The sequence below is a fragment of the Solea solea genome, chromosome 9 (assembly GCF_958295425.1).
Source record: "Solea solea chromosome 9, fSolSol10.1, whole genome shotgun sequence".
NCBI classification, from domain to species: domain Eukaryota; kingdom Metazoa; phylum Chordata; class Actinopteri; order Pleuronectiformes; family Soleidae; genus Solea; species Solea solea.
The window spans coordinates 14,490,718-14,515,820 of NC_081142.1; the positions used below are offsets into that span (position 1 = coordinate 14,490,718).

Consider the following 25,103-nt stretch of genomic DNA (forward strand, 5'->3'; position numbering starts at 1 on the left):
TCTTTCTAACCTCCTTAGGACCATTCTCTGGCATAAACACCATCCTCGTCACAACCAGTAGTCCTCATGGAGGACCAAACCTGGTCCTTATTAGGCAAAACTTTATTTCTGAAAAACAAACGGTTAAGTTTAGAGCTAAGTTTTGAATTGTGGTTTACGGTAGAGGTTTGGGATAACACTTTGTTTAAGCTGTCAAAATGAGCGGAAGGCAATGCTTTCAATCCTTAAAAGAAAAGCCTCGCAAACCTGTGCATGTGTTGGGTCAGAAGAAGAGAGTCTAAGGCCTGAAGCACAGCAGCATCAAAGTGATGGAGGTTGACTCAGCCTCAAGCATACACACACACACACACACACATAACAACACACTCACCTCCCCCACCTGCCGACTCCTCCTCAGCAGTATGAGTGCTGTAATGGAGGGTTCCCCTGAGGCCTATTCATACATCACTCAACCTCCAAGTGAGGCGACACCTTTAAGACACCCAAGAACAGTCATTAAAAATTCATGAGTAGTTCATGTGCTTCATCCTTAAACACTATGAGCGTAAGATTAGAAAAATGACACCTGCTCTGAGAAAATTAGAGCTGGTCTCACTTAAGGCAGCAATGATTAGAGCATTATATCAGATAAATTGTTGTTTATTTCAGGTTCTGATAATTTCTTCTAAATTTATTTTATATATATTTTTGTAACCCTAACCCATCTCTCTATGAACTCTTCCTCATGCCAAAACAGGGCTGAGCAATAGCAATGATTATTGCAATTTATTTATTGCTGTATAATAATAGTAAAACATGTATTGAATTAATGTTATGCATTGTACAAACACATCCAGAGATATACAACATAAGTACTTTTAATATTGAAATAAAGATGTGTGAAATGTATGTGTTTACCAAGGTTTTTTTTTCCTTTTCTGCTCTTAAGGTTTTAAGATACTCCTCAAATTTTACAATCTTTGATAATCTGCCAATAGTTATCTATCCACTAAATAGACATTTTTTATTGTGATAATGCTTTAGGCCATATAATGCAACCCTATGTAAGAAGTTATTTGTTGCCTTTGTGTAAATCAACATTAATACAACTAATCCTTTATTTTTACTCAGTGAGGACTTAAAAAATTAAAGACAGTTAAGCAACTACTGTATCCTCAAATTACTTTAAGTCAGTAGCCGCCCCTTGTGTCCACATACACGAACAGTGGCAAGGAAGGCAACAATGTCAGTATTAATCTTTCAGCTGAATGCCAGGAGTCACAAGGTCACCAGATTCCTAAAACTCACTAAAACACTTTTGCTTTTCTCTTTCTCTCTGTTGCTGTCGTGATGTCAGTCACTTGGCTCGTGCTGACAGGTAGTTTTATTTAATTTTATCTTTTTTAAATATACTCACACCATTTATTTGGGCTTTTCAAGTTTGTTTGTTATATATTAAACCTTTTATTTACAGTGATTTTCACCAATGTTGGTTAATACATTGACTCATTTTCTTACAGACTTCACAAAGCTTAAGAGCTGCTGTGGAATAAAATGACACACTGTTGTATATGATTAAGGGGGGAAAGCATTAACCGTGGTCACATATCACTTATTTCATCGGTTATGTAAAGAGCTTCACATATGAAGTGCTGTCTAATGCTCATTGTGCCGCTGCTTATGTAACTTGCATGTCTGTTTCTCTTAGAGCTGAGGGCAGGAGGTGGTCTCTGGCTTCCCTCCCCTCGTCTGGCTATGGAACCAATCCACCGAGCTCCACTGTCTCGGTAAGTTCCCGCGCTGTCCTCAGCAGAGACGTCTCGCTCAAGCAATCCTAACACCTCACTCAACTCAAACAGCACATGTATTTATGCAATAAGCAACAATACATGTAAAGACTGAAATGACAAGTCACTAATTGTTTTCCTCTGTCATCTTCCTGAATGAGTCATTTCCCCATTCTGTGGAACTATATGTAAGATGTAACAATGTGTGTGTATGAATGTTGATTAAGAGATGGTGTGTGCTGTGTGAGCAGAACCTGGTCCTACTGAGGCAAAACCTTGTTTCTTAGGAGCTGGTTTAGTTTAGGGTGAAGATTAGAATTTTAGATGCAAGGTTGGAGTTAGTGTCTATGCTATGCCTGTGAAACTTTCAAGGCGACGTAAAACCAGAGCTAATAATGATGAATGTTGTTAGTGCTCTGAGTTGGTGTCCCAAGTAATATAGTTATGTAATTAACACTGGGTTATATTGCTGACTTGCCGTGATATTACACTCATGTGGCACTGACCTGCTATTTCCCTTTGTTATCAATAGATACGAGTGTTTGTACAACTTAAAAATTGTTTTATGCTCCTGGTGAAAGTTGAAGACATGTGTTATTTGGGTTTTTAAATTTCTACATGGACACAGAGAGACAAAATCCCAAATCTGAGGCAAAACATTTCAAGTGTGCAAGTGTATGTCGTGTCCCGACGTGTATTAAACTGTGCTTTTTTAAAAAATTTTATGTATAATCTTTATTTATACAGCTTAATTTTCAAGAGAGACCTTTTGCATAACAGTATATATTTTTAACCTATGTTATATTGATATTGGAGAAAATGATATTGTGATATATACATAGATATACTGAAGTATTACCTATGATGGCAATAAATATTCATCCATCCAGCTACAACAAAACTCTTCATAGTCTGATTAGCTATTTGGACCAGCAACTATCAAAACATCCATAAAGATTAAATCAGCCTGGTCAGAAGTTATTTTAGGTGTACCTCACAGCGTGGTGCGTGTGTATGTGTTCATCGACCTGATCCTATCTAATCTGACACACTGTAGTTCAGCTCTTACGGAAAAGTTTTTTTTTTTCTCTCTTGTCCACCTATGTTTACAATGAAACATCGTTTATATTTGTGTGTGGCTTTTTATGACTTACAGAATTCCCCTGAACTGCTATTATTAGAAGTTCTCATTTAGTACAACTATCAAAACAATAAATTCAGGTTGTCCAAAGAGATGGATAAGGTTGTGTGTAATTTGCGTAATGAGTATTTGAATCTGGCATTTGTCGAAGTGTTTATGTTTCCTCGCCTTTTGAATCCATCTTTGTGTCTGCAGTCTTCCTCGTCCTCGCAGGAGCGCCTCCACCAGCTTCCATACCAGCCAACACAAGACGAGCTGCACTTCCTTTTCAAGCACTTCCGCAGCACAGACAGCATGACCGACGAGGATGGAAGGCCCTCGACTGTCATACGACCCCGGTCTCGGAGCCTCAGGTACACAGTTTAATTTCAGATTACGTCCAAATGAAGCTGTTTGCTACACATTTATTTTAGAAAAAAGTACAGCTTTGTTTGTAGCCATTAATGCTGTAGGAAGACACTGACTGCAACTTATTTGAAAAGTGAGGTCTTGTTATCCACAATTACAATGTCACCTCATTTTCTTTAAGGCTTTGACATGGATTAAATGCTTTCTACTTCTCCACAGTTTATTCTGCCCTTTTTGGCAGCTTTAAAAGTTAAAAAGAGATGTTTCATTTTAACCCAGTGGTTGAATTTGTCATTCCATTGATCCATGTTGGGAGGGGAGATTAGTGTTTTTGGTGGGTTTTGCTTTTGCTCACACCTATATTTTCCACCAGACCACTTGTTAAAGGTGACATCGAATGCTGGTATAGCACATATATGTTAGTTATGGAGGTCTACTTACATATATTAACTTGTTTTCATGGTTAGAAACCTCCCAGTCGCTGCAAACGAGCCGATCAAAATATCTCCTCACTGACGCTCTCGTCAGCCGTGCTGTTTCAGACCAAAATCACACCCCCAGAACATGGTCTGTGTTGTGATTGGCCAGCCAACGAGAGCTTTTCCACTGTCCTGTGTTTGGCCAGGTACCTGGAAGTGACGTAATTGGTAGGCCAGCTCTCAGATACACAGCTCCCCCTCTGGCATGGTGGATGCTCTGCATCTCAGCAGCTACAACGAGAGTAGTTCTTCTTCTTCTGCGGTTGAATGTACGCAACCGGATGTGCCCAGACTAGTGCCCGCACCAGGAGGCGCTACGGTGGTGAGGATTTCTGATGACATCATCAGCATAGGGAAGTGCCGATCCGCTTCGCAGAGCCCAGGAAAACAATAAAACACTATTTTCTCAGCAGTGGCTGAACTGTTTGTTCTGAAAATTTAGGGTTTCATAAACGAGGTAATGACGCAGATACACACACAAACGCAGCGTTAATTGGAGCTTCCGGTCTATGTCGCCTTTAAACAACCTGTATTAGAATCTGAATTGAGTCAAAATGTCTGTTTTTTTATTATACTTGGTACATTTATATTTTATGCAGATTGAATTCAGTTATCCTTCCCAAAGGATTAACTGCATCCTTTTTAGGAAAGAACACAACATTTTATATTTGGACAGAATGTCTTGAGGTCATTGACTGTCGGACGTCAGGATGCCTGGACATCGATGTGAGTCGTGACCGAGGCAAATTCACATGCAAACACAGCATTAGGTGTCTCAGTTGAATCTCATGGATTGCACACGCCTGTCGGCTGGCAGGGCAGTGGAGAATCGACTGCAGAGCCGTGTGGTTTCGACAACTTTTGTCTGTTGGCTCTGCTCTGCACTGTTTGTGCGATGCTGGTGTGCTCTGTGTTCTGGCACCATGATGTGCTGTGTGTGGGCGTGATAGCTAACAGCGCCTCGGGGATCTAGCTGTTGAACTGTAGTCGAGGTGGTGGTGTTGGTTTGGGGGATGGGGGGCTTAATGCAGAGAGCCACAGTGAGCTGCAACATGAGGCAGCAGCCTTCCAGTGTAACTGAGGCATCTTTCATGACAAAAAGGACTTGAGCATGTTTGCATCTCTGGTCTCTTTAAAGCTTCTTTGAGCAATCATTTTCTGTAAAAATACACTTGGTCTGAATTAGGGCTGCAGCTATTTTCATAATCGATTCAACTGTTGAATATTTTCTTGATTATTGATTAATTGCTTGGTTCATATAATGTCATAAAATGTGCCAAAATGTTGATCGAGCTTTCCCAAACCTCAAAATGTATTCATTGTCTGCCACTTTATCCTCCACATGAGGGTCGTGTGGAGCTGGAGCCAAGATAACCAATCTCTCCCACTGATACCTGCAGTCACTTTAGAGTAACCAATCGACCTCTGCATGTTTAAATGTCTTGTTTTGTCTGCTCGCAAAATTGAGGCTTAATGATTTCTTTGTTATATGGAGCACAGAAACCAGACGATATTCACATTTTAGGAGCTGAAATATTAAGAGAACTTGTATTAATTATATATTTAGAAATCCCAGTCAAACTGAAACTGTAAGATCCATCTTAAAAATAGTCGACAATTCATACAGTCATCGATTAATAGTCGAAAAATCATCGCAGCCCTAGTCTGGATCATGGTGGTGTTCGAGTAAATGAGTGACATTGGTGATTCACACATGTTGACCAGAAAAACCTCAGCTGTATGCACAGAAACTTAAAAAGAGAAACAGTTCAACCCGACTATGATTGCAGTTTTAGCAGCTTACGAGTTGCTAGAATTAATGTCGCCTCACAGTATTGCTTTTTGTTTAAAATCAAATTAAGTTATTGACCTCCAGTCAAACCCTAAACCATGAGCTGAGAGTTTATGTGTGTCTGATTGGTTGGGCTGAACTGAATCAACTGTTTCTAAATAATTATGACTATATTAGTACTTTCAGAGAGATGCATTGGATACATGTCAAAATGCATGTGATGATTAATTTAAATGTTCTATAAAAGCGGTTTTGTTTTTATTTGCAGCCCTGGGCGATCCACAATTTCTTTTGATAATGAGATCGTCATGATGAACCATGTTTACAGAGAACGTTTTCCAAAGGTACATGCTTCATATCTGTGAGTTTGTTTTTGAATAAGGATGCAACTATCGCAAAAATCTAAAATAAGACCGATGTCATATTACATCTGTAATGCTGACCTTCATACCTTGAATGTTTGTTTTATTTTTGTTGTTCTTTTATTGCAGCAACAAAATTATCTCTTAATTGTTTTTTTAATCCACATAAAAAGTTGAATGTATTATTTACTCTTGCAGTCCATTACTGAGTACATAATTGACACTGACCTTGACTTTTGAAAATGACACGCCTTAGTAAGTTAATCTCATATGTTGACTCACTAGTAAGTGTTGACGACTACATGGATGCACTCACAAAAATATAACAGAATTTCGGTCGAGAGTAATAAGTAGTGTGTTTGTGTGCTCCCTGCAGGCCACAGCTCAGATGGAGGAGCGCTTGTTGGAGATTGTCACCCACTACTCTCCAGACAGCTCTCTCCCACTGGCTGACGGGGTGCTGGGCTTCATCCAGCACCAGTTGGTCGAACTGGTCAGAGACTGCCTGGATAAGTCCCATAAAGGCCTGGTTACCTCACGCTACTTTGCTGAGCTGCAGGAGAAGCTGGAAAAGCTTCTACATGAGGTGAGGACAAAGGCAGAGGATGCTGGGTCTTGCAGGGCTCATGTGGAAATTATATGGGTCAAGGTGGTGTTGTACCTAATTTATTTGTAAATTGGATGAAGTTTTGAAAGGGGATTGATCGAGGCAGGCCACATGTGCAGTCAGGCATGTCTCTCAGTGTTTTGATTTTCGAAGGCACATGCACACACACGCGCACACACACACACACACACACACACACACACACACACACACACACACACACAGTACAGCTTGTAGTGGAAAATGTGAAGTTGAGAGGTACTTTTGTCACAGGTCTCATCAGTGTTGTGATAAAATGGTTGTTTCTATGGCAACCCCCTTCTCCGTTCCCCTGCATGCTGTCAGACAGAAGGCATGGCCAACTCGGTGTACCTCCAGCTGAACTGATAAGTCTGTTCCCATACAGTGGAACAAATACCGCCATAGAAACACACATACTCACACAAGACGTGCTTTGTTTCTAAAGGCCACTATGTTAAAACTGTGACGGCTTCAGGAATGCCATGAAATGTTCAAATGTTTTCTTTTGTTTTCCATGAATAAACATATATAGAAAGCAATACAATAAAATGCAACATTATGAAAATTGTTGTCTGAAGAGGCGGGCAGTCGGTCATGCATTATACATATTTAAAATAACATTAGACAAAAACCGGGGTCAGGGATCTGTCTCTCCATATGACGGTCGGAGGCAGCACAGCCAATAATTGCCCGCTGACACCAATATGTTGTAAAATGTCCTAAAGGAGCCTATTGACTGGTTCACTTGTAATTGTAACATTCACATTTGATTATGGGTTTGGTGAGGAAGTTGTGAAAGAATGTCTTATAAGATGAGTGAAGGAATACGTATAGATACAGCGGTAGAAGATGGATTTATCATTGATTAGGCCCTAAATGCCTAATCAATGATAAATCCATCTTCTACCACTACCGCTTTATCCTCCATGAGGGTCCCGGGGGACTCTGTGCCAATCTCAGCTGATATAGGCCGAAAGGCGGGGTCACACCCTGGCTGATCGCCTGTCTGTCACCGGGCAACTTAAATACAAACAACTATCCACTCTCACACTCACACCTACCATCAATTTAGAGAGTCCAATTTGACCTAATCCCTGTATTGCATGTTTTTGGACAGTGGAAAGCGGAGAACCTGGAGTAAACCCACACACTCAATGATAAATCATTTACCAAATTAATCGTCAACAACTTAGTTACTCGATTAATTGTGTTTTTATGACTAAAGCAAGCTGTCAGATATTTCAGCTTCTTAAATGTGAATATGTGCTCCATATACCAAAGAAATAACACAACAAGTTTGAGAAACCTTAAATTAACATTTTTTAACATTTTATGGACCAAACAATTAATTGAGAAAATTATAGTCAGATGAATTGATTATTAAAATAATTGTTTGTTGCAGCCCTAGATATATTTGGAGGTTGTGGCAGGTGAGCTCTGTTATCTTTGCGTTCTGTCATGCTAACTGTTCCCAGTCTTTATGCTAAGCTAACTGGTTGCTGGTTGTAGCCTTATGTAACAGAAATATGAGAATAGTATCAAGCTTTTCATTTTTCAGGCTCTCCATGCAAATGGCTTGGACAGAATTGCATAGTATACCATGCAGCCAATGTTTCACTAACATGGTATGTCACTCCAGCCGTCTAGAAGAAAGGCCATGGATGACTCATTCATACTACACACACCCACCCAGTGATTATTCTAATACTTCCTCCTGCTTTAATGTAATGTTTTTTTTCTGACGCAATTCCTTCAGGCAGCGTCAGTTTTCATATTTCTCTTAGTGTCATCATGCCTGTGTCGAACAAAAAAACGAAAATTATATTTTTAGGACAGTACTAAGCAGTGCTGCTGATCAAATCTTTTTAATTGTAGAGACAAAGTTTGCCTCTCTTTTGATCAATTATTTAGTCAAAGATTAATTAATATTCAATCCATGCTTCCATCATGTCATGAATTAACAGTTAGGTTAATATATCTTCATATAGCGACACATTTTCTAGTTTTAAATCGATCATCCAGTATGTGTCCTAAAAGCTTGTCTTGTCCTATTTTAAGTATGGTTATTTTCCCCCCTGTGGTCTGTGTATTGTGTGATAAAGTTTTGTTTTTCTCATGCTCCCCTGCTGTTTGCCAGGCCTTTGAGCGCTCTGAAAGCGAGGAGGTAACCGTCATCTCCCAGCTGGTGAGGAAGATCCTCATCATAATCTCTCGGCCGGCTCGCCTGCTCGAGTGTTTGGTAAGCCCGAGGAAGAGAAAATCTCGTCCCATCTGAAAATGAGATTAGTTTGATTGAAATGGGTCAGAAGTCAGTTAAGGTTTATGTCAGAGCAAATGAGATTCTGACCTTAGAGCTGTCATATGAAATCAGTTTTGTCACCAGAAGATGAAGCTGATGATCTGTGAGGGAGGAGAAGATTATTTAAGATTTACTTTTCTTCCCCTTTGGTTTCCAATTCAATTTCTTGATGGTGAGATTTGTGTATTACTATAATAAGTAAAGGAATGAACACGAGTCAAGTTTTTTTTTTCTTTGTGATGTGATTCATTGTCCTGTTTCTGTTTTGACATAAGCTACAAAACCCAGTCCCTTTTAAATCGTCAGCTCTGAATACTGCTACAGTTAAGATAATTACATGTCATTCAGCTAATAGGATAACTGCTAGTAATTAAAGAAAAGTTAATGGACTCGAAACCTTAAGGGTAAGAGGCTGTATATCTGTAAGAATTAAATTCTGCCACTGCTTCCCTTTGCTGTTTTCTTTTTTGAATTCTGTATTCCATCGTGATATTGTCTTTGGCCAATTCACTTTAATGACACTTGGGTTGTTGACAGGAGTTTAATCCGGAGGAGTTTTACCACCTACTCGAAGCAGCGGAGGGTCATGCCAAAGTCGGCCAAGGAATCAAGACGGACATCCCACGGTACATCATCAGCCAGCTTGGTCTGACAAGGGACCTGTTAGAAGGTAAAGGGACTCGCCCATGAGGCAAAGCCTTGTACTCCCACTCAGCACACTTATTACATTTAAAAAAAATAAAAATAATAACTCACTGTAAATACATCAGTCTAACTCAAATTGTACTATTTCCTAACTGGACACATGACCACTATTTACAATTAGCCAACTTTCTTGACAAGCCGTGTTAAGAGGAAACGGTGTTATAGCACCAGCCAAGCGGCAAGCATGGGAGTATATAGAGCAGCGGATCAGCGCCTCATCTCCTGTGGTTGTGCTGCACCAGTGAGGAGTATGAAAAGCAGTTGAGTGTATTACAGTGTAAAAGCAACTAGTACTACTATTATTACTACTACAACTATAATACTAACAACTTTGCAATCTTTCTAAAGAATAATAAAAAAAATAATCATTTATTCACATCATTTATTTTACCTGTGCGGATGTCATGGAGATGTGCTCTAAATCTGTTAAAACACACTCACATTACCATAGCAATAAGAAAATCACAGATGATTTGCTTGTGGTAATTGTGCTTTCTGTATGTGGAGGATAGTGTGATTCAACAGTGGCTGCGCAAGTTGTTGTGAGGTTTTCGCCATGACACAACTGTGGACACAGACGAAAACGTGTTACTGAAAATATTTTGTTATTGTTACTCTGTGAGTAAATGATTTCCTGTCACTTCACATCGGATCTGGCTCGCATCCTTCAGCAAGACATGACCAGATTCTAAATCATCGCTTTAAAAAACTGCAACGCTTAAAACTGACAGGACGAAAGAACTGTGCTGTGAAAAGTTACTGTTCTACTATTAAACTCTCCCTCTCTCCCCCCTTCCCTCTTGTTTCCAGACATGGTGCAGCTTGAACAGTATGATGCTGGTCCTTCAGTGGAACCAGATGCTAATCTGGAGGTATTTCATTCTAAGAACATCTTGCATATACTGTGCTTTCTACCCTTGTGACTTTTCACTCTTTCCAATACTCACATAGGTGTCAAATGTGAACACTATTCGATGTTTACCCCTATTTTTACGTGATGTAGCAGACTCCTGAACTGTCCCTGAAGCATTAATTATGCTGTGATAATTCTCTTAATTGTTTTATTGCGTTTACTGGGCCCATAAACAGCTGCTGGCAACATGGTTCTGTCTCCTCTTCTCAGAATAAGCCCCCACAGACTCTGACACCAACTCGCAGGAAACCTCTAGAAAGTGACTTTGAAACCATCAAACTCATCAGTAATGGAGCCTATGGGTAAGAATAAAGTGTTAAAGCTTTGTCTGGTTTGTCTTGTCACTGTTTGTTTGTATTATTTTCGAAGGCATTTGTATTTTATTTTAAACAAAGTGTCACACAAATTTCAAGTAATGACAAGAAGTCAAAAGGCTGAAGGTTTCCTTAAAGATTCATTGCATGCCAGACGTTACAGCTATTATGTTCCCTCGGCGATAATAGGACTAATGGTGGTTTCTGATAGGGCTGTGTATCTGGTCCGTCACAAGGAGACCCGCCAGCGGTTTGCCATGAAAAAGATAAATCGCCAGAACCTGGTCCTGAGGAACCAGATCCAGCAGGCGTTTGTGGAGAGGGATATCTTAACCTTTGCAGAGAACCCCTTCGTTGTCTCTATGTTCTGTTCTTTTGAGACACGACGTCACCTCTGCATGGTCATGGAGTATGTCGAAGGTAAAGTAGCCGAGTTATCAAACCAACATGATACATGTATATCTATACACTAATGTGTAATAATGAACAATTCAGGCTACACTGCAATACCTTGTCAGGCAACTGTTTGCACCTCTCACTCAGGGTGTTTGTGCAGGTTTTAAATGTCTCAAAAAGTATAGACATTTGAAACAATGTTTTCCAGACCTTGAAAATCTGGGAAAAAAGTTAATCTCATAGTAAAATGTGTATAGTCTGCACAAATGCACAAAAGCATTGTAAAATATGCAATATATGAAGAAAAGCAAATAATATCTTGAACTTATTTTGCGAGCTGGTCACAGAAATGTGCCATCCATCCATCCATCCATCCATTTATTCATTCATTCATGCTTTTATATGAAACATATTTCTGTGAAATGTGTGCACTTTTGTGATTTTCATCACAAATGTTTTTGTTAGTAAAACATAATTTACTGTGAATTCTGGTACAGGTACAGTAGGCACACAGGTATAAAACTACATAAGGTCAAGGTCTTGGAGTCTGGAAAAAGTGTATTTTTGTGTGTCTGTATTATGTGTATTTATTTATTGTATATTGTGTTTATATCTTTTTTGTGTTTTAGTAATTTTGCCACTCAGGGAAACACACAAAGTGTACCTGTGCTGTAATGAACCTGTGCAAATGGCAAATAAACTCAATTCTATTCTCAAGGCAAAAAGGCTGCCATGACACTAAAGATATACGTCAGTTAGCCATAGAAAACTGGTCGCAACTATCATGGGATGGCAAATAAAAATGAGGTTTATGCTTTTCTCTCTTTGTGTTTTTTGTTAAGGTGGAGACTGTGCCAATTTACTCAAGAACATGGGCCCTCTGCCTGTAGAAATGACAAGGATGTACTTTGCTGAAACGGTCCTGGCCCTGGAATACCTTCACAACTATGGCATTGTGCATCGGGATCTCAAACCTGACAAGTGAGCACTGACCCCTACTTTACACCTGTTTTCAATATGTGCATTTCCTTTGGACATGTGTTGAGAATGAGTCTGAATCAGTTCTACTGTTAAATACTGTGACATAAAGTACAAGATATTGGGCAAGCTCCTTTTTAGTTCATCTTTTTTTATTTTATTTCTCTTTTTGCTTTTGTTTTTTAAACCCAACAGTTTATTAATCACATCCATGGGCCACATCAAACTGACAGACTTTGGCTTGTCCAAAATTGGCCTAATGAACATGACCACCAACTTATGCGAGGGTCACATGGGGAAGGACACAAGAGAATTTGTTGACAAACAGGTGAGAAAATATCCGATTTGATATCTTCATACAACTACTTTGTGGCAGGTGTGATTATAGAAGCAGCTGTTTCTGTTATTTACCTGTGTCGGTTGTGCAGGTATGTGGTACTCCAGAGTACATCGCCCCGGAGGTGATCCTTAGGCAGGGCTACGGCAAGCCTGTGGACTGGTGGGCAATGGGCATCATCCTGTATGAGTTCCTGGTCGGCTGTGTCCCGTTCTTTGGAGACACTCCTGAGGAACTCTTTGGCCAAGTTGTCAGTGGTGAGTGCACCGAAAATAACCAAAACGGATCTCATCTGTAAAAACATTTGTTTTATATAATATGTTATGATTGTTACAGAACAGACTTCTTTTTTTAACCTTTATTACATTGCAGTTTGTTAAAACACTATTTTTTTACCAGCAAGATTCTCCAAGTCGCTGCAGAAAACAGTATGCATAGACTTGTTAAAGACTTTCATTTACGATCGCCTGACTGGTTCTTGCTTCTCTCATTTGCAGATGAAATAATTTGGCCGGATGGAGAGGATGCTTTACCTGTTGAGGCTCAGGACCTGATCACCCGCCTGCTGAGTCAAAGTCCTCTGGAACGAATGGGAACTGGTACTGCTGAGGGTTTTTCCTACCAGAATCAAATCCATTATTAGACTTTTGCAGTAGAAGGGAAATCACAACTGTGGATTTGTTCTAAATCCTATTTAGACCTAATTCAAATATTTATGAAATACTTACAGAGTGGCATAATGTTAAAATGACACACATAAAATTACATTTTAGAAGTATTTATACGAGGAGAAGACACAAGTAGGAACTGAACTTGATTGTGTGTGGTGTGTGGGAACTGTGGTTGCAGGTGGAGCCGTCGAAGTCAAACAACACCCCTTTTTCAATGGCTTAGATTGGAATGGACTCTTGCGCCAGAAAGCTGAATTCATCCCTCAGCTGGACGCAGAGGATGACACAAGCTACTTTGACAGTAAGTAACAGTGGATAATATCTTACAATTTTCTTCAGGCTTCAAGAGTAAGTTTCCTTTTACATTCAAAACACATGCAGCTGAAAACAAAAGGCTGTTAAATATCAGACCTCAGGATTGACAGTATTGGTGTACAAACATTGTTTTGCCTTCAGCTCGATCAGAACGTTACCATCACATGGCATCTGATGAGGATGAGGAAACCAATGACGAAGAGTCTTCCTTGGAAATCAGACAGTTTTCATCCTGGTCACATCGCTTCAGCAAGGTAAGGACTGCAGTCGCTAGAAAATAAGAGCTTATTAGGATTAAGAAGTGGTGTTTAAACTGTTTCAAGACGGCTAAAAGAAATTGGGTTGAGCGAGAGAGTGAACAGGTTTGTCTCTCAAAGCAAATAGACTTTACTGATTCGTCTTGTTTCCAGGCTCTTGAGAAATGTTATTGCTCTGTTTGACAGCAGAAGCTCTCAGGATGGATATTTAGGATTATAGCAATTCTTAGCACATTTACAGACAAAAGAGCCAGAGGCCAAAGTGTGAACTCAGTGGAAAGAAAAACAAGCTAGATTTGCACAGGATGCAGTGATCCATACATTCATACATTTCATACATTCATCTCTTCAATACTGTGTCCCACTCAATGCTTCACATACTCTCTCTTTTCTCATCTCAGGTTTACAGCAGCACAGAACATCTGGCAACACCCTCCAACCTGAGCTTCTCTTCCGACCGCAGCCACAGTGAAGATAAAGAGGACCGTAGGGACATGGGAGGACTCAGTCCTTCCCCAATTCCAGCAGAGGGCAGCATGGAGTGCAGATATACTGGACATATGGCCAGGTAAACACAACCACAATACAGTACAATTAACCCCGTTCAGACCTGGTATTAACATTTATCCTGAGTGATCCGATCGCAAGTGCTTAGGTCATCTATGAATGAAGGTATGAACGCATCTTGAATGCATCTTGAGATCTGATCCAGACAACATTTTGAGTTGGTTTGAGTAGAGATATGTACTTAAGCACGTGTGAAAGCAATTCATGCTCAGGAGGCAACTGCCTCCTCACCCTCTGACTCACTGCAGCGCTCTCTCTCTCTCTCTCTCTCTCTCTCTCTCTCTGTGTGTGTCACTAACGCCGATACACAGACACACACATAATAAAAACACCTTGACTTGGACATGGATACATCGGTTCAGTCAAACGGGTTAAAAGTAAAAAATTTTGTTCTCAAACAGAAAATAACATCCATGTTTTATTGAGCGTCCATGGTTTTGTATAGAGCGTGCAGACGTGAGATCTGATCACAGGTTTTCACAGGAGACACATCCAGGACACGTGTTAATGCCAGGTGTGAACAATAGCACTTGGGACTATCTGCTTGTGATTAGATTTCTCAGGACCGATGTTAATACAAGGTCTGAATGAGGTCTTATACTGTGTATTATATTTTTATACAATTCTAGTCCAGTCCTTTTGTTTGTTTGTATTGTTTTTTTTAATCACTTAGTTGCTAGATAACGTCTAAAATGCTCCCATGAAACAGAGGACATGATTGTTCACAAGCAAAAACCAGCAGGCCACCAAAACATGGTGTGATTGTTTTGACTGTTGTACCAGTTGATTTACTTGTCCAACTGGTCTGTTTGTAGTCTTCAACCTCGAGCCTCTTCCAGCTCCTCCCAGTCTGAGAGGAGCACCAGCCCTCTGGTGATGAGCAGCACACACAGCCTGGAAACAATGCCCCGCTTTGCCCTGTCCACTGATGATGAAGGTACATTTACACTGCCATGTTTTTGTACATGGCGTTCAAGCATTTACAGGAGGTAATCTTGACCATATTTACACGTTGTTTATCCTTTTAATCCATTTTACGTGCAGCTGAGGTGGTCGTATCAAACCTTCGGAGAATCAGGATTCGCAGTAACAGCACTGGGGCCAAGCACTCGTCCCCGAAGGACCCTGCTGGCTCTCGACGATTTGGTAACCAACTGGATACACCGGACAGGCAAAGGCTTCCCTGTGGAGGAAAGGTCCCAAAGTCAGCCTCTGTCTCAGCCCTGTCCCTCATCATCACTTCAGGTACGGAAGCCTGTTATCACCATTACAATGTCGAGCAGATGACAGAATAGATCTGATTGTCAAAAATCTAAACATGGAATAGAAATTTGTTTACGTTTAGCTGTTTATAAAAATGGACATAGTTTTCTAGGGAAGAGAACCTGAAAGTGAAGTTAGGGGGGCAAAGTCTATGGGAAAATTAGCCTACTTCTCACTTGATTTGTAATATCAGAAACGTTATCCTATAAATAAAAGTTGAGTTTATGAATCTGCTGTCTTGTTTTCATTTTAACGTGTAAACATGTCAAATTTATATGGTTAACAAATAAATAACAAAATCTCTCTGGTGTTTGACACAGACGACTCGCCCGGTTGCCTTCAACCCAGTCCCATTTCCCCGCGCTCACTCTCTTCCAACCCTTCCTCTCGTGATTCATCTCCCAGTCGTGACTTTTCGCTAGGCCACAGCAGCCTGAGGCCACCCATCATCATCCACACCTCAGGGAAGAAGTTCGGCTTCACTCTGCAGGCCATCAGAGTGTACATGGGTGATAGTGACGTGTACACGGTGCATCACATGGTGTCGGTAGGTGTCATCATAAATGTTTAAATAAATAAATCTGCCTTGTTGCCTAGTTCTGGTTTGTTAAATGTGTGTTTTGTTCTGATTAAAAAAAAAAAAAGAGGAGAATAGTATAAAAGGTGGTTATGCAATGCTCAAATAAAACACTTCTCCTCTCACTCTGCATTTCTGTTTTTACAGAGTGTGGAGGAGGGCAGCCCAGCACACCAAGCTGGTCTCCACACAGGAGACCTCATTACCCACGTGAACGGAGAGTCTGTCCAAGGCCTGGTCCACCCTGAAATGATAGAACTGTTGCTGAAGGTACGACACCTCTTATCTTCAGTTTAAACGCGGTGTTTGTCGTGAGCATGAACTAACCATTATTTCATTCCTTTGCGATGGGCAGAGTGGCAGCAAGGTGGCGCTTCAGACCATAGCACTGGAGAACACGTCGATCAAAGTTGGTCCTGGTCGGAAAAGCAAACACAAAGGCAAGATGGCTCGTCGCAGCAAGAAGAGTAAGAGGAGAGATAATTACGACAGGTGAGAATCTGCACTTTAGTTCCCACTCACTCTCTGAAGTGTCATCCATTTCCTTCTTACTCTGAGCACTCTGTGGACATATAAACGGCATGCAACTGAATGTCAGAAAAACTAACCCACTAAATAATATCCTGTCTCCCTCTAGTGTTACACACACATAATTAAATCCTCATTGTTCTAAATACTGAACAAGGCCATTACTATACACAAAATACCTACTCCAGCCATCTGACTCTTTTTTTCCTTCTCCCATTCCAAGGCGACGAAGCATCCTGAAGAAGCTGTCGAAGCAGAGCACAGTGATGCACAGCAGCCGCAGCTTCTCTTCAGGTCTCCATCATTCTGTCTCCTCCAGCGAAAGTCTTCCAGGTTCCCCAACTCACAGCCTCTCCCCCGGCCCATGCACTCCATGCCGTAGCCCTGCACCGGACCATCAGGCCTTTGGTTAGTTAAACATACCTGGAGAGTAACTGATCATGTGCAAAGTAAATGGTTGTTTTAAAGGGGTCAACACTGATTAGAACTGATTAACCACAGGCCGTATATAAATTGTAGATACAAACACACATTTTGATCATATATGCCGTGCTTCATTGTCTATTTTCCCATACATTGCAAAATTGATATCATGATTGATTGTAGACCTGATACATGCAATTGAGACCATCTAATCCTAAATGAAAATGTGTGCTATCATTATATATTTATATTTACCCCTGAGCAAGGTACCCAACCCCCATTGCTCCCCGGGTGCTGCTTAGTGGCTGCCCGCTTCTCCTAATTCTAGGAAGGTTTCTAGTAGAGGATGGGTTAAATGCTAATGAGGAATTTCCAACTGCAGGACTGATAAAGGACTACTTTTATATTTTTAAGTAGATTTATTTTCCCATAGACTTCCATTCAAACAGAGGTCTTATTGCCACCAGTGGAATTGTACCCTGGTGGATGCCTTCTGCTTTTATCCTACTGCTAGTCCTCACTTTTCAAACTGGTAGACTACATTCAACTCTCTGTGTGTACATCATGCATTTTGTTTGAAAGTGTGAAACAATTGTGTTCCTTTCCAGAAAACAACTCTCCTCAGAGCACATCTCCTTGCTCCAGCTCTCCCAGTTCACCCGCCGCACACATCCGGCCCAGCTCACTCCATGGCCTGGGCTCCAAACTCAGCACGCAGCGTTACACCAAGGTGGGCCGCCGCAAGTCAACCAGTAACATCCCTCCCTCACCTTTGGCCTGCAACTCCTCCTCGTCCTCTGCTCAGCCCCTTTCTCCACAGCGCTCGCCCTCCCCACTGCCAGGCTTCTCTAAAAGCCTTCACACTTTTCATGGCAAAACCCTGTCCCCACCCACCATTGTCAGACACATTGTCCGTCCCCGCAGCGCCGAGCCGCCTCGATCTCCCCTACTGAAGAGAGTGCAGTCGGCCGAGAAACTGTCTGGAGTGTATCATGCTGATAAGAAGTCTTACGCCCCACGCAGGCACACGCTGGAAGTGCCATTTTATGGTGAGGCTGATGTACTGTGTGACTCAGAGGCGGAGGGCACCTGTGGGGGCTCCTACATCGGGGCCGATCACAGCAGGCTGGGAGGATACATCGGCAGCCAGAGGGTGAGAGACTCTGGTATTGAACGATCTGAGCAGCTGGTGGTGATGAGAAAGCTCAACCTATCGGAGCGGCGGGATTCTTTTAAGAAGCAGGAGGCGGTGCAGGAGGTGAGCTTTGACGAGCCAGAGGAGAAAGCCAGCGCCACAGTCACAACGGCCGCCACAGCACCAGGGGCCCAAACACAACCGCAGCAGCAGCAACAGCAGCACAGGATGGCCTGGATCGTCACTCAACCCCAAACAAGCAAAGAGGTGGAGCTGGAAGTGCCTGTGGTGAGGAGGTTCACCCTGGTGCCCCAGATCGCCGTGCAGGGTTCAACAGAGAGTGAGGAGCAGGATGAGTGGGAGCCGTGTTCAGACAGCGAGGAAATCACAGAAAAACCTGAGCATGATGTCGGTGTCTCTTCATCTCAGCATCGGCCGGCGGTACATCCTCTGATTGACAAGAGCTGCAGTCACGCAGCAGAAACGGCTTCCAATTGTCCTGAAGCTGGACGATCAAGTGAGAAGACTGAGTGTCAGGAGGAAACTCCACAAAAAGGGCCTCAGAGAAAGTGACTGCTCACTGCTCTTCTCTCATTTCAGCTGCTCGTCTTTTAAGTGTTTCAAGTGTAACATGCATCATCACTGATGGAAAACTACCCAGTGTTTTTTTTTTTAAGTCTAAGCCAGATGAACTGGAAGCTGTAAACTAATTTACAAACCTGTCTGGCTGAAAGGTAGTAGGCGAGGCTTTCACTTGAATTTTTTTTCTCCTTTTTTTTTTGTAAATATTTGCGTCAATGATTTGTAGACATCTTGTTTGTATTTATTACATTTTATGAGTTAGTAACAGGGAAAGAGGGAAATTCTCTTTGGTTGAGTAGCAACGGCTCAGCATTTTTGTATAAATAAAGTGGCTTTTTGTCCTTTGACTGTTTTTTTGTTGTTTTTTTCCTATAAATGTCTATTTTTAAAATAAACTGTCACAGCACAGAGTAGTTTGATACTGCGATGCATAGCTGTTGCAGGACCAAAAGGTACAAGAAGCATAGTGCTTGTGGGTTTTAGTTTTTTTTTTTGTGTTGAATTTGAACTGTGCAGCTTCCACTAGTGTTGTACTGCTACAGTATGATCTGGATCTTTCTTAAACCAGTAACCCAGGAACACTTGTTAAATCTAAAGTACACACATACTGATACACATACTGATAAGAGAATAGTGTGTTGCTGTGCTTAGCCCCTACGTCCTTCACAACACACTAGAAACAAATCATTAATTAATGCTGCTGCAGAAAAATATAGCCGAGTGTGAAAGTGGAAAGCTTTGCTCAGTTGAACTTCTTCCCCATTTTGCACTTTTCAGACAGAACAGCTGTCAGTGATGTTTGGAGAGGAAAAAAATGTCCAGTCGTAGTTGTGTGATGGAAGGAGACTATGTTTACTTTAGCGTCTGTGGCCTGTTTTTCCTCTGACAACGTATTGGGGAAATAAAAGTACTTAATTGAACTTGATGATCATGGTTCACGCAGAGTGAACCCTCAGCCACAGTTTATGTCTTTTGTGTAAATGTGGAACCAATGTGATTCAAAAAGGCCACCGTGTTTCCTCAGCGTCCTCTAAGCCATATCTCTGAAAACCGAAATGTCAGGTTAAATGATTTGTTTTGCCTTTAATTTCAACACAGCAGGGACACTTCCTGAAATGTGCATTTAAATGTAACACATTTTTGTACTGTTATTTGAGGCTGCTCATTGTTTGAGTGAGGTTTAGTGAGGTGAGAGTTTCATTCTCACGTTCTAACATCTTTTAACTGTGATACAGCATGACACACACACACAGAGCAGTGTTTTAAGGCAGTTTGAGTGTGTACTTTTGCATCTGTACTGCTTTCCTTTTCTAAAATATGTTTGTGTTTTTTTTCCACATGGTTAGAGTGACAACACATTTTGAACCTGGAACATTTTGCTTCTCTGTGTGTGTTTTTTCCTGGAACTTGTATTTGTTTTTTTGTTTCTCACGAGCATGTGAGAAACACCATACCTAAGAGGATGTTCCCACTTGGTCTACTGTGTAGTGATGTTTACATGCACTAATGTTTTTTTGTAACTGAATGTTTAAGAGGGACACATGAACATGGACTCTTATCCCAGGGCTTCTTTGAACAACTGTTTTATGTGTTTGTATTGTGCAAATATTGATGTATATTTTGATAACACAGTTGTGTATAATTCCATGTTTTTCAGGACATGATGATGCACAATGACGATGATAATGTGTGGCATCAGGATTTTGGGACAGTTGGCTTTGAGGGATTTTTTTTTGTTGTTGTTGTTTTTATTAACAAAACACCCTGCTGGGAGCCAGAGCAGTATTACACATCCACTACAGCCTTGGATGTGTCACACTTTTCCACTACAAAAAGGGAGTTTTGATTGTCTTACTCATCAGTGGCTGTGGCTTGCTTTTGTGTCGACTTTCTCCTGGGTCCTCTGTTAAGCCTCAGATTTGTTCATATGTTTTTAAACTTCTCCTTAAAATAGTCTTTGAATCCCAAGGTGCCGCCCTCACAGCACAATGTGTCAGTACACAAGACGGAGTTGTTCAGTTAGAGAAAGAAATCTGATTCTTCAGGGAGAAAATTACTACATTTTCTTTGATATGGATTTATGCAAGTTGGTTGTATTGTATGTTGTTTTTTTTTTTAAATGAGAAAGATGACTTCAGGAATACCATTTCTCTAGAGGTGCAGTCATGTATCTACATTAATTGGACAAAGGTTAAAAATAAATAAAACAGATTTTACATCTGGGAAGGAAGAGCGTATTGTTATAGAAAACGTAGACGGTTGTTGCTCTATATTCAGATCTTCCTCTGAATAATCTGGTTTCTTATGTGACTGTAAATGTTGATGTTGCTTTGTTTGTCTCCACTGGTTCAAAGACTTATTTTAGCAGCAGTGAGAGCTTTAACCACTGGAGATCAGCACAAACGACACTTGGCTGGTGTTAAACTTAGTCTTATTCTCAGAACTAAGTGGCAGGTCTGACTGTTGTACAAGTGCACGTGTTCTACTGTGGACTCTTCTGTTCAGTGCATGCTGCATGACACAAGCACACATCAGTAATACTTGACTGCATGGTATACCGGCGTGGTCGCCCTGTACTGTGTTTTCTTGTGCAACAAATAAACTTTGTATTTCTCTTTGACTTTTCTTTAGCTGGGCTGTGCTGGTGTTTGAATTTCACTGATGCTGTGTTTACCACACTCAGCAGCAACCTTTAGTTTCCAAAAAAGCCATTTTTGGCTCCTCCCTACCCAAATGAAATTAATCTGAAGCCACAAAACCTATTTGACCTGTAGAATGAAGATAACATCATTTAAAAAGTTTTATATAAAGATATCATTTATATAAAATGACTATATAGTTTGTTGCGTTTATGACATTTTAAGAACTATGTGTGGACAATTAATAACATTAAAAAGTTGCCCACTTTGAAACAAATAAAACAATATTTGGATTATACAGAGTTTATGGTTGAGAAAACCTGCTGGCTTGAGTGATGGAAATAATTTAAAATGCACACTTTACAAAAAAGGATTTCCATATTTAAAAAATAAGTTTGTCAGGTTTGGGGAGATTTTCAATATGACATAGACATTGGATGTGACGTAATTTTAGTTATAATAAAACAACAGTTTTATTTATTGCCTTGAATATAAAAAAAAAATATATAAATCATTGTGTTCTACCACCTGCAGCACCTACTCCTGCCACCTGGGGGCCCACACTGGAAGCTAATTCAATTTAAAGCTGCAGTTGTCCTCCCAGGCCTCCTGGAGCAGTGTCGTACCGTTGATTACGTACTTGACATCACAGAAGAAGAAGCTCCGTGTCCTTCACGACAGTTAGCATGGCTACTGCTACGAAAATCATCCAGAGGTTACGTAATTTCTTAGCCGGGGTAAGAGACCGAACTGAGGGAAAAGTATGACGTAAAGCCGAGACTAGCTGTTCACAATGTTCACGTTTAGAAGCGGAGAAAGTTGTCGAACTGGACTGGTCTAAAGGGCAGAAATGGCCCCTGTTAGCATTTGTTAGCTTCCCGCACAGTTTTACTGTTCATGATAACACTGTCTGTTTTGTTTAGTTCATCACTTGTTGGCTTGCTCTTTTTTTTTTAGCGGGACTTGCAGAGCAAACTTCAGCTGCGATATGAGGAGATTGCAAAAAGGTACGACTTGAAACACACGTAATTTTCTGAAGAGAAAGCCTATTATGTGTTATTAAACGGTGATGTTTGAATGTTAGCTTTCTCTGCTCAAAGCAGTTGCTGCGCTTTGATTGATATGTTAGTAAACAAAGGTCCACTGTTGTGCTGATTATTGTTGGTTTGACGTCTGATTTGCTTGCATGTATGATACTTGTTTCAAGAACTGTCACAGCATTTTAGAGTTCATCTGTACACTGTGTGGTTACACATCTCACATGCATTGAAAAATATGCAGATTACACTAAAAATTATTATTATCAGTTATTAGCATCTTTCAAAAGGTATTTTACAATTAAACAAATTAAATATATATTGGTGATATATCGTCCCTGCCAGTTTCACTCACCAAGCATCATTACTTGGTGTCTCCTCGTGGTGGCGCTGCTCAAATGATTGAGGGAAACTTGTGCCGAAGAAGAGGGAGTTTACAGGGGGGTTATGGTGGAGAAAGCTTCGTTAAGAGATGCCTTATCCTTGTTCAATACACAGACTTTCTGAACTTGTTTATATGTTGTGAATAGAGAAATCCTGCACTTTTAGCTGTTCACGTTTTGTTGCCGTCTGCTGTACATAACACAATGACTCTACATATGTACCTTATACACCCTCACTTTTGATTAGCCATAAAATTGATGGATATGTTGTGAATGAATGACTCTTGTCTTAACATCTCACAACCAGTTCCTGAGATAATGTGTCCTCACAAACTCTTACCCATATAAATCTGTGTGGCACTTATCTTCATCATAAGTCAATTTAATTACATCACTTTTTTGTGGTATTTTTTGTAAGCAGACATACAATTAAATTTTTTTTGTTTACTATACTTTTCTGCCTTGTAGGACGCAGCCACCACCAAAACTGCCTGTAGGCCCGAGCCACAAGTTCGCCGACAACTACTACTTCACCAGAGACGGACGTGGAGAATCAGTACCTGCCACAGTTGTCATGTCTTCACAGAAGGCTCTCACTGCTGGCAGGTAAAATACCTAGTCAATGACATGCACAGCAATAATTTGTCTATAACCACATATGGATTTTAATATACTGAACAGTTACCTTTGTTCAGTCAGAGAAAACGCACCTGATCAACAGGAATAGAAGAAAATGGAAAATGTAGATCAACATGTTACATGACATACAAGTTTTATTAAACTATGAAACGACATATTTTACGCTAAGAAAATGTTCCTGTTTATGGCTTTAGCTAAATCTTTAAGTAACTGAGTGTTCTCTTCTCCTCAGCCAAGTTGCTGAAGCCCCAAAACCTCCTGTTACCCCGGGTGCTGTATATAAAGCACCAGAGCTCTCCACAGACCAGCCGTACCTCTGAGCATCAGGTCAAATCATTCAGCATCATTTCTCCATCCAGTGCTGCTGTAGAGGCCTGACCACAGCAAGTGTTGGTTGTATACTGTACAGTAGAAATTGTGAATAAAATGTTATATGTTTAAGTTTGTCCGTCCAACTACTTTTTCTACTTGTATTACAAGCACAACTTAGCAAATGTGTGCCAGTCCAGTATCTAGATCCTGTAGTTAATGTGACCTGCCTGCTCCATTTCTGTCTTGAGCACCAAAAAATATGGCTTCTTCTTCATGCATTTTTTTAATGTGAAATTTGGTAATAAGATCGGAGTGATGAGGGAAATAAAGCACAATTTTCCCTATTTCTGTGTTCACTATGAAAAGGTTTGTCTTTCTTAAGTTTATGCATAAATTCAGAAGACCAAAGAAGTGACCGTTTCAGGGTGCAGTTAATTTCACATCAATGTCACACTTAAAACTTACTTTTGAGGTGTATTTGTTAAAAGGAACTTTTGGGGCAATTGGATTAAATACAACCAAGTGGTAAAGTTTTTTTATTCCCTCATAGTTTAGGGAACATTAGGCTTCTGCATAACCCTGAGGTAACTTTCTTATTATCTAATCAGCCATTTCTCCCGGCTATCGTTCTACATGCGCGTATGTTTTGGTTGTGTTTATCACACACACAATGCCCTGCGTGGTATTTGGTTTACTTGAAGCGGACCGAGACCTACGTTTTTAGGCAGACCATAGATCGGTTCCCTATTCACACCTCCCCAAACGAACCAATTTCCGAGCAAACAAATTAGGGTTCAATTAAGAAGGGCTGGTGTGAATGCACCCTTAGATGTTTAACGGCGCCAACACACCTGATTCAAATGAGTGGGTAGTTAGGCTTTTGCAGAGCTTGATGATGACTACTTGAATCAGTTGTGTTAGAGCAGGGAAACATCTAAAACAAGGCTCTCCGAGAACCAGGATTGGGAAACACTGTACTAGTAGCACCTGCCTCAGTCTCCGTCATCAACAAACTGACTCAAATAGAAATTTATTATTATTTTGAGCTTATTGGAATCTCGAGCCTCGCGAGAAATGCCGTATAGCTGTACAGTATCTCCTCTACATGAAAGAGCTGACTCATGTCGTTCACGGAGCCTCAAGTTGACATTTGAAAACACTCTTGCGTCATCATTCCGCGACCGCGTGGTTCTGCTGTGGAGGACGCGGAGCATGGGACCCCTTGGAGCTTTATTTCTTCTGCTCGTCTCGTGGCCTCATGTCCCCGGTAAGGTGGCGCAGTGAGCGAGTGTCCCGTGGTTGAGCTCTATGTCATTC

General features: G+C 40.8%; 3 protein-coding genes across 8 annotated transcripts in view; all 3 read left to right on the forward strand.

The window, feature by feature from the left end:
* The window catches only part of mast3b (microtubule associated serine/threonine kinase 3b), a 38,927-nt gene extending 17,521 nt beyond the window's left edge, over positions 1–21,406 (forward strand). For 2 of the 4 annotated variants that reach the window (XM_058638126.1, XM_058638129.1), the window contains 24 exons: positions 1,337–1,357; positions 1,688–1,766; positions 3,103–3,260; positions 5,795–5,870; positions 6,265–6,474; positions 8,654–8,755; positions 9,353–9,485; positions 10,331–10,392; positions 10,644–10,735; positions 10,959–11,167; positions 11,986–12,124; positions 12,317–12,449; positions 12,550–12,715; positions 12,956–13,057; positions 13,308–13,430; positions 13,586–13,698; positions 14,103–14,269; positions 15,084–15,205; positions 15,313–15,513; positions 15,852–16,078; positions 16,256–16,378; positions 16,464–16,600; positions 16,860–17,044; positions 17,668–21,406. In XM_058638126.1, the coding sequence (XP_058494109.1) occupies positions 1,337–1,357; positions 1,688–1,766; positions 3,103–3,260; positions 5,795–5,870; positions 6,265–6,474; positions 8,654–8,755; positions 9,353–9,485; positions 10,331–10,392; positions 10,644–10,735; positions 10,959–11,167; positions 11,986–12,124; positions 12,317–12,449; positions 12,550–12,715; positions 12,956–13,057; positions 13,308–13,430; positions 13,586–13,698; positions 14,103–14,269; positions 15,084–15,205; positions 15,313–15,513; positions 15,852–16,078; positions 16,256–16,378; positions 16,464–16,600; positions 16,860–17,044; positions 17,668–18,767 (4,180 nt within the window). In that variant the 3' untranslated portion in view covers positions 18,768–21,406. The remainder of the gene's footprint in view (positions 1–1,336; positions 1,358–1,687; positions 1,767–3,102; positions 3,261–5,794; positions 5,871–6,264; positions 6,475–8,653; positions 8,756–9,352; positions 9,486–10,330; positions 10,393–10,643; positions 10,736–10,958; positions 11,168–11,985; positions 12,125–12,316; positions 12,450–12,549; positions 12,716–12,955; positions 13,058–13,307; positions 13,431–13,585; positions 13,699–14,102; positions 14,270–15,083; positions 15,206–15,312; positions 15,514–15,851; positions 16,079–16,255; positions 16,379–16,463; positions 16,601–16,859; positions 17,045–17,667) is intronic. The other 2 variants (XM_058638128.1, XM_058638130.1) reach the window with 1 other exon arrangement.
* A 624-nt stretch (positions 21,407–22,030) lies between these two features.
* Positions 22,031–23,915, forward strand: ndufa7 (NADH:ubiquinone oxidoreductase subunit A7). The gene is made up of 4 exons (XM_058639049.1): positions 22,031–22,152; positions 22,373–22,422; positions 23,304–23,441; positions 23,707–23,915. Exons 1-4 carry the CDS (start codon positions 22,102–22,104, stop codon positions 23,792–23,794), a joined length of 327 nt encoding a protein of 108 aa, XP_058495032.1. The 5' UTR covers positions 22,031–22,101; the 3' UTR covers positions 23,795–23,915.
* Positions 23,916–24,772: 857 nt separating this feature from the next.
* LOC131466010 (low-density lipoprotein receptor-like) overlaps positions 24,773–25,103 on the forward strand; it is an 18,910-nt gene continuing 18,579 nt past the window's right edge. For 2 of the 3 annotated variants that reach the window (XR_009241372.1, XM_058639047.1), the window contains exon 1: positions 24,773–25,053. Coding sequence is in view for 1 of the 3 variants with exons in the window: in XM_058639047.1 (XP_058495030.1) it covers positions 24,861–25,053 (193 nt within the window). In the remaining 2 variants the exon portion in view is untranslated. Of the gene's footprint in view, positions 25,054–25,081 lie in introns of those variants that run through there. The other variant, XM_058639048.1, reaches the window with a different exon arrangement.

What these genes read in the sequence shown, in the direction of transcription:
- ndufa7 (XM_058639049.1), top strand. Translation starts at nt 22,102, where the DNA reads ATGGCTACTGCTACGAAAATCATCCAGAGGTTACGTAATTTCTTAGCC. An exon ending in TACGTAATTTCTTAGCCGGG is followed by an intron (nt 22,153 to 22,372) that starts GTAAGAGACCGA and finishes TTTTTTTTTTAG; the next exon opens with CGGGACTTGCAGAGCAAACT. An exon ending in TATGAGGAGATTGCAAAAAG is followed by an intron (nt 22,423 to 23,303) that starts GTACGACTTGAA and finishes TCTGCCTTGTAG; the next exon opens with GACGCAGCCACCACCAAAAC.